Source organism: Artemia franciscana, chromosome 17 (genome assembly GCF_032884065.1).
Source record: "Artemia franciscana chromosome 17, ASM3288406v1, whole genome shotgun sequence".
NCBI lineage: Eukaryota > Metazoa > Arthropoda > Branchiopoda > Anostraca > Artemiidae > Artemia > Artemia franciscana.
The window spans coordinates 19,016,474-19,029,049 of record NC_088879.1 but is presented as its reverse complement, the minus strand read 5'-3'; the positions used below and the strand labels follow the sequence as shown (position 1 = coordinate 19,029,049).

The window sequence follows — 12,576 nt, the reverse complement described above, 5'->3', positions numbered from 1 at the left end:
AGCAACTTTTGCAGTCTCTTGCATATAAATTTATAAATAGCTTCGATAAATATAGCTACAAAAGGGTATCTTAGAGAGGTTATCGCGGTCAGAATAGGTTATCAACCATAAATTCAACACGTTTCATGAGCCGAATTGGCACTGCAATTGGAGGGTGTATTTGTGATGCAATCTTTATAACAATTGCTTATATCTAGTCAGAAGCTATTGTTCTTACAGAATTTGTTCCTAACAGATTTCAGTTCTGTATGATCACAGAGACAAATATGCTGCGAACGTTTGGATTTATTTCTGTTCTTATGCTGGGAATATCCTTAGGTATGTGTATTTAATATCACAGTATATAATGGATATTATAATATATAATTTATATATAAAGTATATTATGTGGATTTCTAGTTCAGGTTATTGCTGTCCACATTACCATTCTGTAACTCACACTAAATGGAACAAAGTAACATAGGCTATGATTGTTCCGCTACAAATAAGCCACCAGTCATAGTCACGTTTATATTCTTACGGACCTTTTGTAGAAATTAAATAAAAAAAAAAAACTAATTTTTTTTAGCTGAAAGTAAGGAGCGACATTAAAACTTAAAACGAACAGAAATTACTCCGTATATGAAATGGGTTGTCCCCTCAGCAATCCCTCGCTCTTTACGCTAAAGCTTTTAATTGTTTTAAAAAGTAGAATTGTGGCAAAGAGTCAAACTTCAGCGTAAAGAGCGAGGGATTGCGGAGGGGACAACCCATTTCATATACGGAGTCATTCTGTAACTTTTGATGGGTAGGACTAAACTTGATGAAACTTATATATTTAAAATCAGCATCAAAATGCGATTCTTTTGATGTAGCTATTGATATCAAAATTCAATTTTTTAGAGTTTTGGTTACTATTGAGCCGGGTCGCTCCTTACTACAGTTCGTTACCACGAACTGTTTGATAAGCCACCAGTCATAGTTAAGTTTATATTCTTACGGACCTTTTGTAGTTACGAGTTTAATAGTCCTACTGAGCCAATGTAAAATCACTGCTATTAGATAATTCAGGAGGGGGGGGGGGCACTTTATTATTGACAGTTAGGATTTGGGCTTTTGATGCCGCATTGTCCTTAAAACACAGAATCCTGGAATATTGATGGGGCACCTCTTTGCTTGACAATCAGGGTTCTCAATTTGGGAGGCTGGCTTATCAAAAGAAATAGTAATACTCACAATTTTTTAAAACAAATACACCATTAAAAAAGTGCTAAGATTCGGCTAACAATTCTACCTCCTCTAGTTTGTTTTATATAATCTCTTCCTATCCCATTCAAGGATGATTAGTTTTCCGTGGGGCATTAGTTGGCAAGGCTGTATCCACGATTTTTTCCGGGTGAGGGATTTTTTGCTTGCGTGTGGGGAGGGGGGGGGGGCAACAGGGTTCAAAGTCGGGCATTTTTTTGGGGGTGGTTCAAACCCAGTAGCCACCCCCCTGGATACAGCCTTGCTAGTTGAGTCCTCTGTAAAGCATCTAGCATGTGTTTTTCAGTTTCTCGAAGTGCTTACGTTTTAGAACCATAGTTAACAAGTATCAGTACTACGGCTTTTAGTCTCGTAATCTTAGTTCTAAAATTTATATTCCGTCACCTTTTCAGCTTTTTTATTACAGTAAAGAGAGTCAAAAAAAGGATAATGGAAAATAAAAACGGCTTTCCGTATTTCAAAACATTCATTAGTGAAATCCTGCATATTCAACAGAGACGAAAGAATATTTATACGAAAAACGAAATCTTTAATTTATAGATTTGTTTAATAAGATGAATCCAAATTTATAGTCTTGGTCAAAAAGAAAATGGTCGTTTTCGGACCTAAGGGAGAAACTAATTGTTCGAGTTTTATTAAAAGGTTACAAACTCCACAATCGGATTAAAAGGTATAATGGAACGTGCAATTGGTATTTTGACAGTCTTAAGTTTTATGTTTTTTTTTTTTTTTTTTTTTTTTTTTTCACTGAACATCATGCATGCATGGAAGATTCAAACTGCCTGAATTGTTTGAATCTGTTTTTGTTTTTACATCTTCATACAAAATCGATTTTCAAGATTTAGGTAGCACGAGAGAATTCGTCCCGTTTTTCTTATTCCTGCTTCATAATCTTCATATTTAATTATATTTTAATCCATAATCATAATTTCATTTTAATTCTTCATAAACTGATAACATACTTGATTATCTTAATGAGTAGTAGTATCAAACATTTCGCTGTAACGTACTGTAGTAAGGAGCGACCCGGCTCAATAGTAAACGAAACTCTAAAAAACGGAATTTTGATGCTAAAATATACATCAAAAGAATCAGATTTTCATGCTGATTTTAAATATATAAATTTCATCAAATTTAGTCTTTGTCATCAAAAGTTGTGAGCCTAAAAAAATTTGCCTTATTTTAGAAAATAGGGGAAAACACCCCTTAAAAGTCGCAGAATCTTAACGAAAATCACACCATCACATTTGGCGTATCAGAGAGCCCTATGGCAAAATTTTCAAGCTCCTATCTACAAAAATGTGGAATTTCATATTTTTTGCCAGAAGACAAATCACGGGTGCGTGTTTATTTGTTTTTTTTTCTTTTCCCCAGGGGTCATCGTATCGACCAAGTGGGCCTCGAATGTCGCAAGAGGGCACACTCTAACGGAAATGAAAAGTTCTAGTGCCCTTTTTCAGTGACCAAAAAAATTGGAGGGCACCTAGGCCCCCTCCCACGCTCATTTTTTTCGCCAAAGTCAACAGATCAAAAATTTTGAGATAGTCATTTTGTTCCGCATAGTAAAAAACCATAATAACTATGTCTTTGGGAATGACTTACTCCCCCACAGTCCTTGGGGGAGGAGCTGCAAGTTACAAACTTCGACCAGTGTTTACATATAATAATGGTTATTGGGAAGTGTACAGTCGTTTTCAGGGGATTTTTTTTGGTTTTGGGGGTGGGGTTGAGGGGAGGGGGTATGTGGGAGGATCTTTCCTTGGAGAGATATGTCATGGGGGAACAGAAATTCAATGAAGAGGGCGCAGGATTTCCTAAAATTACTATAAAAAAAAAACAATGAAAAATAAACATGGAAAAGTTTTTTTCAATTGAAAGTAAAGAGTAGCATTGAAACTTATAACGAACAGAGATTATTACGCATATGAGGGGCTCTAAAAATACTTTAGCATAAAGAGCGAGGTATTTAGGAGGAGTACCCTCGCTCTTTATGCTATAGTATTTTTCGCAGTTTCAACTATTTATTCTACGGCCTTTCTGATTCAGGGGTCATTCTTAAAGATTTGGGACAAAACTTACAATTTAGTGTAAAGAACGAGGTATTAACGAGGGTAAAAACCCCCTCATATACATAATAAAAAATAAAGAATATAAAAGTTTGTTACGTAAGTTAATTCTTAAGTTACTTATACTTTTTACTAATAAAAAAATTCCTTAAAATTTAAAATTTATAGTTGCCTTTTTATGTAACCGAAAAAAATTGCATGGTAACTAGGCCTCCTTCCCCATCCCTTATTTCTCTAAATCGTCTGATCAAAACTAAGAGAAAGCCATTTAGCCAAAAAAGGAATTAATATGCAAATTTCATTTTAATAATTTATGTGTGGAAAGCCAAAATCAAACATACATTAATTCAAAAACGTTCAGAAATTACATAAAAAAACTAGTTTTTTTAACTGAAAGTAAGGAGTGACATTAAAACTTAAAACGAACAGAAATATCTCCGTATATGAAATGGATTGTCCCCTCCGCAATTCCTCGCTCTTTTCGCTAAAGTTTGACTCTTTGCCACAATTCTGCTTTTTAAAACAATTAAAAGCTTTAGCCTAAAGAGCGACGGATTGCGGAGGGGACAACCCATTTCATATACGGAGTAATTTCTTTTCGTTTTAAGTTTTTATGTCGCTCCTTACTTTCAGTTAAAAAAACTAGTTTTTTTTTATGTAATTTTAATTTAGACGGGAGGCTTATCTTCAGATCCTCAAGCAAATCATCAATAAACCAAATGGCCTACGATAAATATAGTAAGTACTCTCGAAATCTTTTTGACTTTTTTGCTCCATTTGAGCCTAATTTGTTTAAATTTATTTCCAACTTGAACATTAACAAAGCGTAGTATTACCTATGAAACGATTTGAAGATATTTTTGAAGTCTTTTAAAAATCTTTGCTGCAAATTGTACGTTTGCATAGCAGCCTTTGTTTTTTTTTTTTTTTTTTTTTTGGCTTGATTTTTCTCGTGTTGTTTGCGTGGATCGATCATTTTCAGAAGGTAAATATGTCTTGAAACCGACATTTGGATTTCTAGACATGAACCCTGTCTGCATTAAGGAAAGGGCCTAAAGATTAAGTTTCATTGCATATATCTTCACCCTTTTCTCTTTTCTATTTCATCCTCATCAAATTTCCTCATCATACATGCTGCCTCCTGCATGTTTTCTTCCTGATCCTCCCGATACGAGATAAGTAGGTGCTGTTTATAGTTTCTTTTTCAAACAACTGTGTTGTGTCTCCTGCGTATTCCCCTCTTCCGTATGTGCCTGATCCTTGCGATACGAGATACCCGCTTGTTGTTTTCCAAAATAATATAGATTAATAGTATGAGATGTGGAACGAAACTAAAATTTTCTTCCAAGTTGTGTTGACACAATATTCTTGTTTTAAAACCTGTGGTAATCTGTTTCATCACCTTACTTTCCATCTAGCATTAGGTCGATTCTGTTAGCACTCCCACAAAAAGCAGATATTATTTGTTTGTTTGTTTTTTTAACGGTCTTCATGCCTTAACTGTATAATAGTCTTCCCCATTTTCCTATAGCATTTACAAAAATATAATGTCTTTAATGGTGTTTTTTCGTCCTTTACGCGATAACAATTATATTTGCTTTAAAACTCTCACAAACAGAAACTCAGGCTCATTATTTATTCAGACGCATTATGTCTGTGAACTAGTGAACTAACCTACATCATATTTCTTGTCATGAAAATTAAAAAATAGTCAGATAAGTAATTGAATTTGACCTTCTTATGTTTACAAGATGATGAGGAAATCAAGAGGACACTGTTGTCTTTATCGCTTTCCTCCTAATAATTGTCACGTGGAAATATGCATCTGTTCAGCGTATGTTTTAATTTGCAAACACAACAACGATGAGTGGCCATTATTTTAAATCTAAATGGCCAAGATTAAGTCTGTGCCAGCTAATGAAACTAAAAACAAACCGGAAATTTATAGATTAGCAGGAACTTTGAACTAACAAAGGCAACAAATAAGTTGTTCAATTGGTATCATGTCTCAAGTGTTGCTCTTATCTTGGGTATTTTGTTCTAACCTAACTAGACTCTAGGAACGGATCTAGACCTGTCAGCGCCCGTGGCAAGAATGGCATTTGGCGCCCCCGTCAACAAACCCATGAAGGATGTCATATTATGGTTATTTTACTTCTTTAAAGAATATACTTATCTAATTATTTTCCTACCATTAACAGTTTTTTTTTATACAAAATCCTAATATGTACAGTAAGGTCCAAAAAAACTCTGGGCAACAACATTTTGTTTTTGACACAGTAAACATACAATTTAGATTATACATAGTTAATCTTATCCCGTAGTTTAAAACTTAGCTGTATTATGGCACTTGGTATTTATAAAGTGACACATAGTGATCGCAATTTCTGTCAGTCTGGCAGTCCCGGTTTGCTAGTTCGGGCACTTTCAGATAAGCTAGGATGATGAAAGTTGGCATCCGTATCAGGGACGAGACCAGATTAAAGTAGAAATAGTGTTTTCCCCGACTTGGTCATCTGGGGGCTGAAGGGAGGGGAAAAATTAGAAAAAGAGGTATTTTTAACTTACGAATGGGTGATCGGATCTTAATGAATTTTGATATTTTAGAAGGATCTCGTGTCTCAGAGCTCTTATTTTAAATCCCGATGGCATTCAACCTCTGATTTTCCTTTTAAATGAATCTATTGATTCTTAGAATTTTTATAGAACTCATGCCATATGAGCTCTTGGCTCTTCCGACTTTGTCACAAGTGCCATATGAGCTCTTAGCTCTTGTGTTTTTTTTTCTTGAAGTAAATGTCTTTATAATGTCTTCATATGCAAGCTTTGTAGTTGAAATCATATTCTCTGCGGATTATACTAAGGTTTCTCACTAGCTGCTTGGCCGTCTGGTTTTTAAGATAGTTTTCATTAACAGTAATTTGCTGAAGCTTCTTTTATTAGAAGGAACTGATGTAGACATAGTTAAATACATTTTCAAAGAAAACTTTGGTGCGTTCCAGAGCTGAAAAATTTAAGTTCAACTTTATTTGATCAAATCAAGAAGTTGCTTACTGACCGGCACCCTTAAGGTGCCTGGAAAGGCTGCCCCACTTGCTCCCCCTTAGATCCGTCCCTGGCTGACGCTCAGGTTTTGTTTAATTTTTTCTGTATGCATTGTAAAGACGCTTTGTAAAATAAAAACACAATACTTTGAGCAACCTCCGTGATATCGAATCAGCATTTTGTGGTATCTATTTTGTTCAAAAATATCGAAAGGTCTAATAAGTTTGTCTACAGATTTGATATCACCCCAACAAACTCATTTGTAATAGCCCTAAAATATTTCAATTACAAATTATTCACTGATAGGTTTTAGTAGCAACCTTCGCTATGCTAAGATTCCCAGAGATTCTCAGGGATATACTCTGGAAACGACATAAAATCTGAGTAAATCAAAGGACGCTATGTGCACCTGCCTTTTCGAATGATCTGCGATATCTCGGGAACAGCTTGAGGGATTGACTTGAAACCTTAAGGGAGTATTTGAGGGGTCATGTCAGTCTCAAATTTTTGGAGGGGTTTTTGTAGGTGGCAGAGGTAAATCAAAAAACAATATGTTTATTCAGGTTGTCGCAGTAGCATATCCACAATATTTCCAGAGAAGTTGGGGGATGGATAAAATCACAACAGACGCTAAACAAAGAGGAACATTTTTCGCATGCCGTTTGTTATGTTTCTATCTATGTATTTTGTTTAGGTTAATTTTTTTTTCTGTTGATACAAGTTTTCGGCTGTGAGGCTGAAATATTCTGACTTTTATTTTTATTTTTTATTTAAAATGTTTGTCATTTTTCACTGTCTTGTTTAAAGGGATTAACCATTTCTAATATGTTTTATCGCAAAGAAAATATAAACACGCATCTATAATCCTTATCGGAAAAAATTACAAAATTTCACGTGTTTGTAGATAGGGGCTTGAAACCTCTCAATACGACTCATTGACGGGCTAAATTTGATGGTGCCGTTTTCATCAAGATCTTTCACCCTTTTAGTGGTGTTTCCTCTTTTTTCAAAATAAGGGAAATTTTCTTAGGCTTGTAATTTTTGGTGTGCCATTTAAGACTTGGTGAAGTTCATATATTTGGAGTCGCCATAAAAGGCCGATTCTTTTTATGTATATTTTGTTATTAAGAAATCCCATCAATCGGAATTGACTTTACTTTCTATTAGATTGATTGCGATATGCAAAAAACGCTTAAACTTGGTAGTGATACCTAGATTGAATAGTGGATTGAGTTGGAGGGCCAGAGTCCTCCTTGCGCTCTGGCCTCATATCCCCCTCTTCTTCGCTTCTATAGATAGACTGCACGGCTGTTGACTTGGGTAATTACGGATCTGAGGTTAATGTTGAAATGTAGAAGTCCAAAATCAAAATATCTTGAGTAAATATTTCATTGGGGTCATGCCTCCCAAATTATTTTGACTCTTGATCATTTATAGATTACTAGCAAATGGTCCTTAATGATCAAGTGTCGATAACTGAAAATTCTTAAGATAAACAGTCCTAAATCAGGACATACGAAAAAAATATTTCATCAATGGAATTTGATTTCCACCAAATCGGTGACTAAGGATTTTTAAATTGATGATTTCAAATAAAAGGATTATATTGTAATACCGAATCCCATAGTTAAAGCATGTTAAGTGCCTATTTTGCACAAAGTGGACACTTCACACTTTGCTGAAATCACACTTGTTTGACTATTTCCGGCACACATGATCGGAGAGCCCTAAGGAGTGTTAATGGGCCTGCATTTCCTGCAACACTCCCCTCCTTTGTATATATATATATATATATATATATATATATATATTACATCTTTCGAATAATTATCATTAAAGTACTAATCTGGGAATGGTTCTTAATGATTAGACTTTCTTTTTGTATATTTTAACGATGCAGTTTTCATTCTGACCTGACACCATTTTTGTGGGGTTTCATAGTGTTTTTCAAAATTCCCATAAATCAGTTTTGCAATAAACTTTTACCATTAAGATAAATCAAAATAGTAGCTACTTTCCTTGAATCAACTTCAAATGGAAATTCTTTTTCGCTTGACTGTTTTGTTTCTTCAAAATTTATGGTTAAAATTTCAGTTACTATGGTCTAGAGTTCGTTTTTGCTAGCTTGTGGTGGATGCCGTGGGCATGATATTAATCATTAAAAATATTTAAAATCGTAGCTAAACTAAACTAAGTAACAACATAAGTAATTCACATATCACAAGTGGGTGTTTGATTTCCACCAAATATGGTACGAAACATACACGAATTTAAATTAGCATAAAAAAGGGGAGTATTGACACTACTCCAAACAAACAAAATGCTGAGCTGTCATATGTGCTTCACTGAAAACAAAATGTATTCTTCATATTTGAATTATTGTTGCCTTTGTTATTACTTTCTTATAACATTATAAACTAAATGCTGTCCAATCATTTTGAAAATTTCTCTCCTATAGCAGAATGTTTGTAGCAAGTAATTTAGTTTTATCAATCCGATATGAAAAAAAATTTCATTAATGGTCCCTTTCTTCAAATTATTTCATTTCAAACACATAGAAGTTCAACTGGCCAATTTCAGCCTTTTAGATAGTTTTCATTAAAACATAGACTACACTATAGCCTTTCAGTGGGGTTCGAAGTGTATTAATACTACCCTTATTTGTGGATGGTTATTTATGTTCTCTTAAAGTTTGCCTTAAAGTTTTTTTTCTTTTTAGGTTTTATTTCTTCATTTCTGCTCGTTTGAAACTTGAAACCTGGCGTAACAAAATTTGTGCTAGTTTCAAGGTTTAAATTGCTCTTAACTTTTAAAATAAACGCTTTTCCCGTTTAATTTTTATCAAAAATGTTGGCTCTGATATATAATCTAATCAACTCACATGACCCCTTACCATCTGTTAGCAGCAAAAGTTGCGACGCTGTAAAAAGCAACCCAAGTCATGAAAAATTGAACAATATCTATATATATAAAAATAAGTTGTCTGTGGATGGATGTGTGGATGGATGTGTGGATGGATGTGTCAGGTGACGTCACCTGAAAAAACTGGATTAGGTGACGTCAAAACTGAAAAAACTAAAAAAAGGCAAAAACTACAAAAAAAACTAAAAACTAATAAAAAAAATAAAAAAGCTAAAAAACTAAAAAAACTATAAAGGTAAAAACCAATAAAAAACTAAAAAAAAAACTGAAAAAACTAAAAAAAGGCAAAAACTACAAAAAAAAACTAAAAACTAATAAAAAAAGTAAAAAAGCTAAAAAACTAAAAAAACTAAAAAAACTAAAAAAAGGTAAAAAACTAAAAAAAATAAAAAATAAAAAAAAACTAAAAAAAAGGAAAAAACTGAAAAATAAGCTAAAATAAAGGTAAAAACCAATAAAAAACTAAAAAAAAAAAGGAAAAAACTAATAAATGACGACACTCAAAGAGAAAGCGACCAGGACAAAAAACTAAAAAAAAAGGCAAAAACTACAAAAAAAATAAAAACTAATAAAAAAAATAAAAAAGCTAAAAAACTAAAAAAACTAAAAAAAGGTAAAAAACTAAAAAAACTAAAAACTAAAAAAAAACTAAAAAAGGTAAAAACTAAAAGAACTAAAAAAGAAAAAAATAAATGACGACACTCAAAGAGAAAGCGACCAGGACAAAAGGAATGTTCGATTAGCAATCAACAAAGCACCGGGACACAGGGAGTATAAATGACGACCAGGACACAAGTAAAAAAAAAAATTAACAAAACTAAAAAGAAGGTAAAAACTACAAAAAAACTAAAAAGAAAAAAAAACTAAAAACTAATAAAAAAACTAAAAAATCTAAAAATCTAAATAAACTAAAAAAGAAAAAAAAAGGAAAAAAATAAAGGAGAAAAACAAAACTAAAAAACGAATGTATATACAGACCGGTACACCGGGATACAAATGACGACCGGGACACAGGGAATATAAATAACGACCGGGACACAGGGACACAACTACAACGGGGACACCGGGGGAAACAGGGGGATATAAATGACGACCGGGACAAAAAAACTAAAAAGAAATAAAAACTAAAAACTAATAAAAAAAACTAAAAAATCTAAAAATCTAAATAAGCTAAAAAAGAAAAAAAAAGGAAAAAAATAAAGGAGAAAAACAAAACTAAAAAACGAATGTATATACAGACCGGGACACCGGGATACAAATGATGACCGGGACCCGGGACACAGGGAATATAAATGACGACCGGGACACAGGGACACAACTACAACGGGGACACCGGGGGAAACAGGGGGATAACCTGACAATCTATTTATATGCAAAGACAATGGGACAGCAAAGAATGTTGTATATTCGCAAGTTTTACGTAGTTAAAACCATATATATATATATATATCTATATTCACAGGTGGGACATAGGGACACAACTACAATGGCGCGTAACTATTATGGCGCGTAACGACTTACGCGCGCGGGGGGGCTTGGGGGGGGCGCGAAGCGCCCCCACCAACTAGGTGTTGGGGTGGCGCGAAGCGCCACCCCAACAGCTAGTACTTAGATAAATTTCACATGTAAAAGGATAACCATTCGAGACTGATTTAGGACTGGTAACAATTATCAATGTTGAACTTGACAGTAAGGAGTAACGAAGAAAAATAATTTCCAGGAGTTTTGAATAAGAGCTTAAGAATCCTCGAAACCAGTGATGAATCGAAGTAAAAAAGTATCTGTCTTAAAGTACTAAAAATCGGTGATCTTTAGCCCCCTTCCCATGGAACCATGAGAAAATAATATTTTAGTCTGTGTTGAACTGATGTGTCCTCTCTTCCACCTTTTTTAGGATGCAAGGAACTAACTACAACGGGATATCGATATTTTGATTTTCATCATGCCCAAACCAACCAAGATGGCGCTTTATTCGTGAGGTTTAAAGTCAGAGCGAAGTCAGATGCTCATATTGTCCTGTCATCTAGTCCTTTGCCATTAAACCCGTTATACGAGATCGTCATTGGAGCCGCTGGTATTTTTTTCTTTTTACTATACTAAGCTTCGTAGAACCTCAATGGGTTCTTACAAGCCAACCATAAAAGTAAAGTTGCTTGAGAAGTTCTTTTAATTAACTTTTTTACTTTTAAAACTTGAAAGATCCTTGGCCAAAAATTCAGCATTGAAGACTTTTAAAACAGTTTCAAAAACTCAAGATACCTTACACTTAAATTAATAAAAATTTGGTTTACAATTGCTAAGTCCAAACTTATAAATAGGAAATAACTAGACCTGAAAATTTTTCTTGGATATTTAGTTTTCTAACCCAATTGCTTTAATCCCTTTTTAGCCCTATTGAAATGGTTGGTGGAAATTAACAGTGAGTAAGTAGCAATCAAAGCTGTAAGAAACAGAACTTTGCAAACGAACTTTTGTCAGAAAATCTGCAAAATTTTTTTCTCATTCCATATATGTAAATCTTATTAGTTTCAAACTTACTGATCAGTAGTTGCATCGTCACAGTACACTAAAGTATAAAAAGAGATTTTACTGCACTCAAAAGTACATTTAGAGTTAATTGAGAGCTGAAATTCAGGAAGTTTATCTACCTTCCAAGTAGTTATGAGGTGGATAGACTCTGGGATGAGAATTTGAGGAGATCTTTCCAAGCACAGTTGGATATAAACCTGAAGAGCATAGAATTAGATAGTTGAACAAAAAATCTAGAGGTTCAGATAAAGTTAAAGAAATATTGCTAATCTTAACATTGGAGAACCCATGGTCATCTTAAGCTTTATTGGCATTTGAGTTAGTTATTTCCCGAAATAATTCTTCTTCGTTACAACTTGAATCAGAAATCGCATTTAAAAGAAGTTAATTTTTATGTATATTTTTTTTCATCGATAACGACTCGATATTTTTTTCTGAGAAAGGGCACACTACATTTTTTCGCTCGAAAAGATGACCTAGACAGGTCACGACTTTAGAAAAGTCTTCTTTCTTCCAAGGGTGGTCTAGTGAACAGTTTTTGGTATCTATGGCATCATGCGAAATTTTTCAAGTTGTCAAATGAGTCCGAACAGATAAAGCGAAAGGCATAGAAAAATAAATCTGAGGTAATTATAAACGAAAACAAAACAAAGCAAAGGCACGTGGTAACAAGCATTAAAAAAAAATCACAAATAAAACCGAGGCACAACGAAATATGCGGTTAGAAGACAAACGTCAGTGAGAATTACTTCGAATCACGAGCGAAAAT

The 12,576-nt window shown here is 33.8% G+C and overlaps 1 protein-coding gene across 2 annotated transcripts in view; it reads left to right on the top strand.

Annotated features, from left to right (window-relative positions):
* LOC136037962 (neuronal acetylcholine receptor subunit beta-4-like) overlaps positions 1–12,576 on the top strand; it is a 70,016-nt gene continuing 57,440 nt past the window's right edge. Inside the window, exons 1-2 of one of the 2 annotated variants that reach the window (XM_065720847.1) lie at positions 1–318; positions 11,173–11,352. In XM_065720847.1, coding sequence (XP_065576919.1) covers positions 249–318; positions 11,173–11,352 — 250 coding nt within the window. In that variant the 5' untranslated portion in view covers positions 1–248. The remainder of the gene's footprint in view (positions 319–11,172; positions 11,353–12,576) is intronic. The other variant, XM_065720848.1, reaches the window with a different exon arrangement.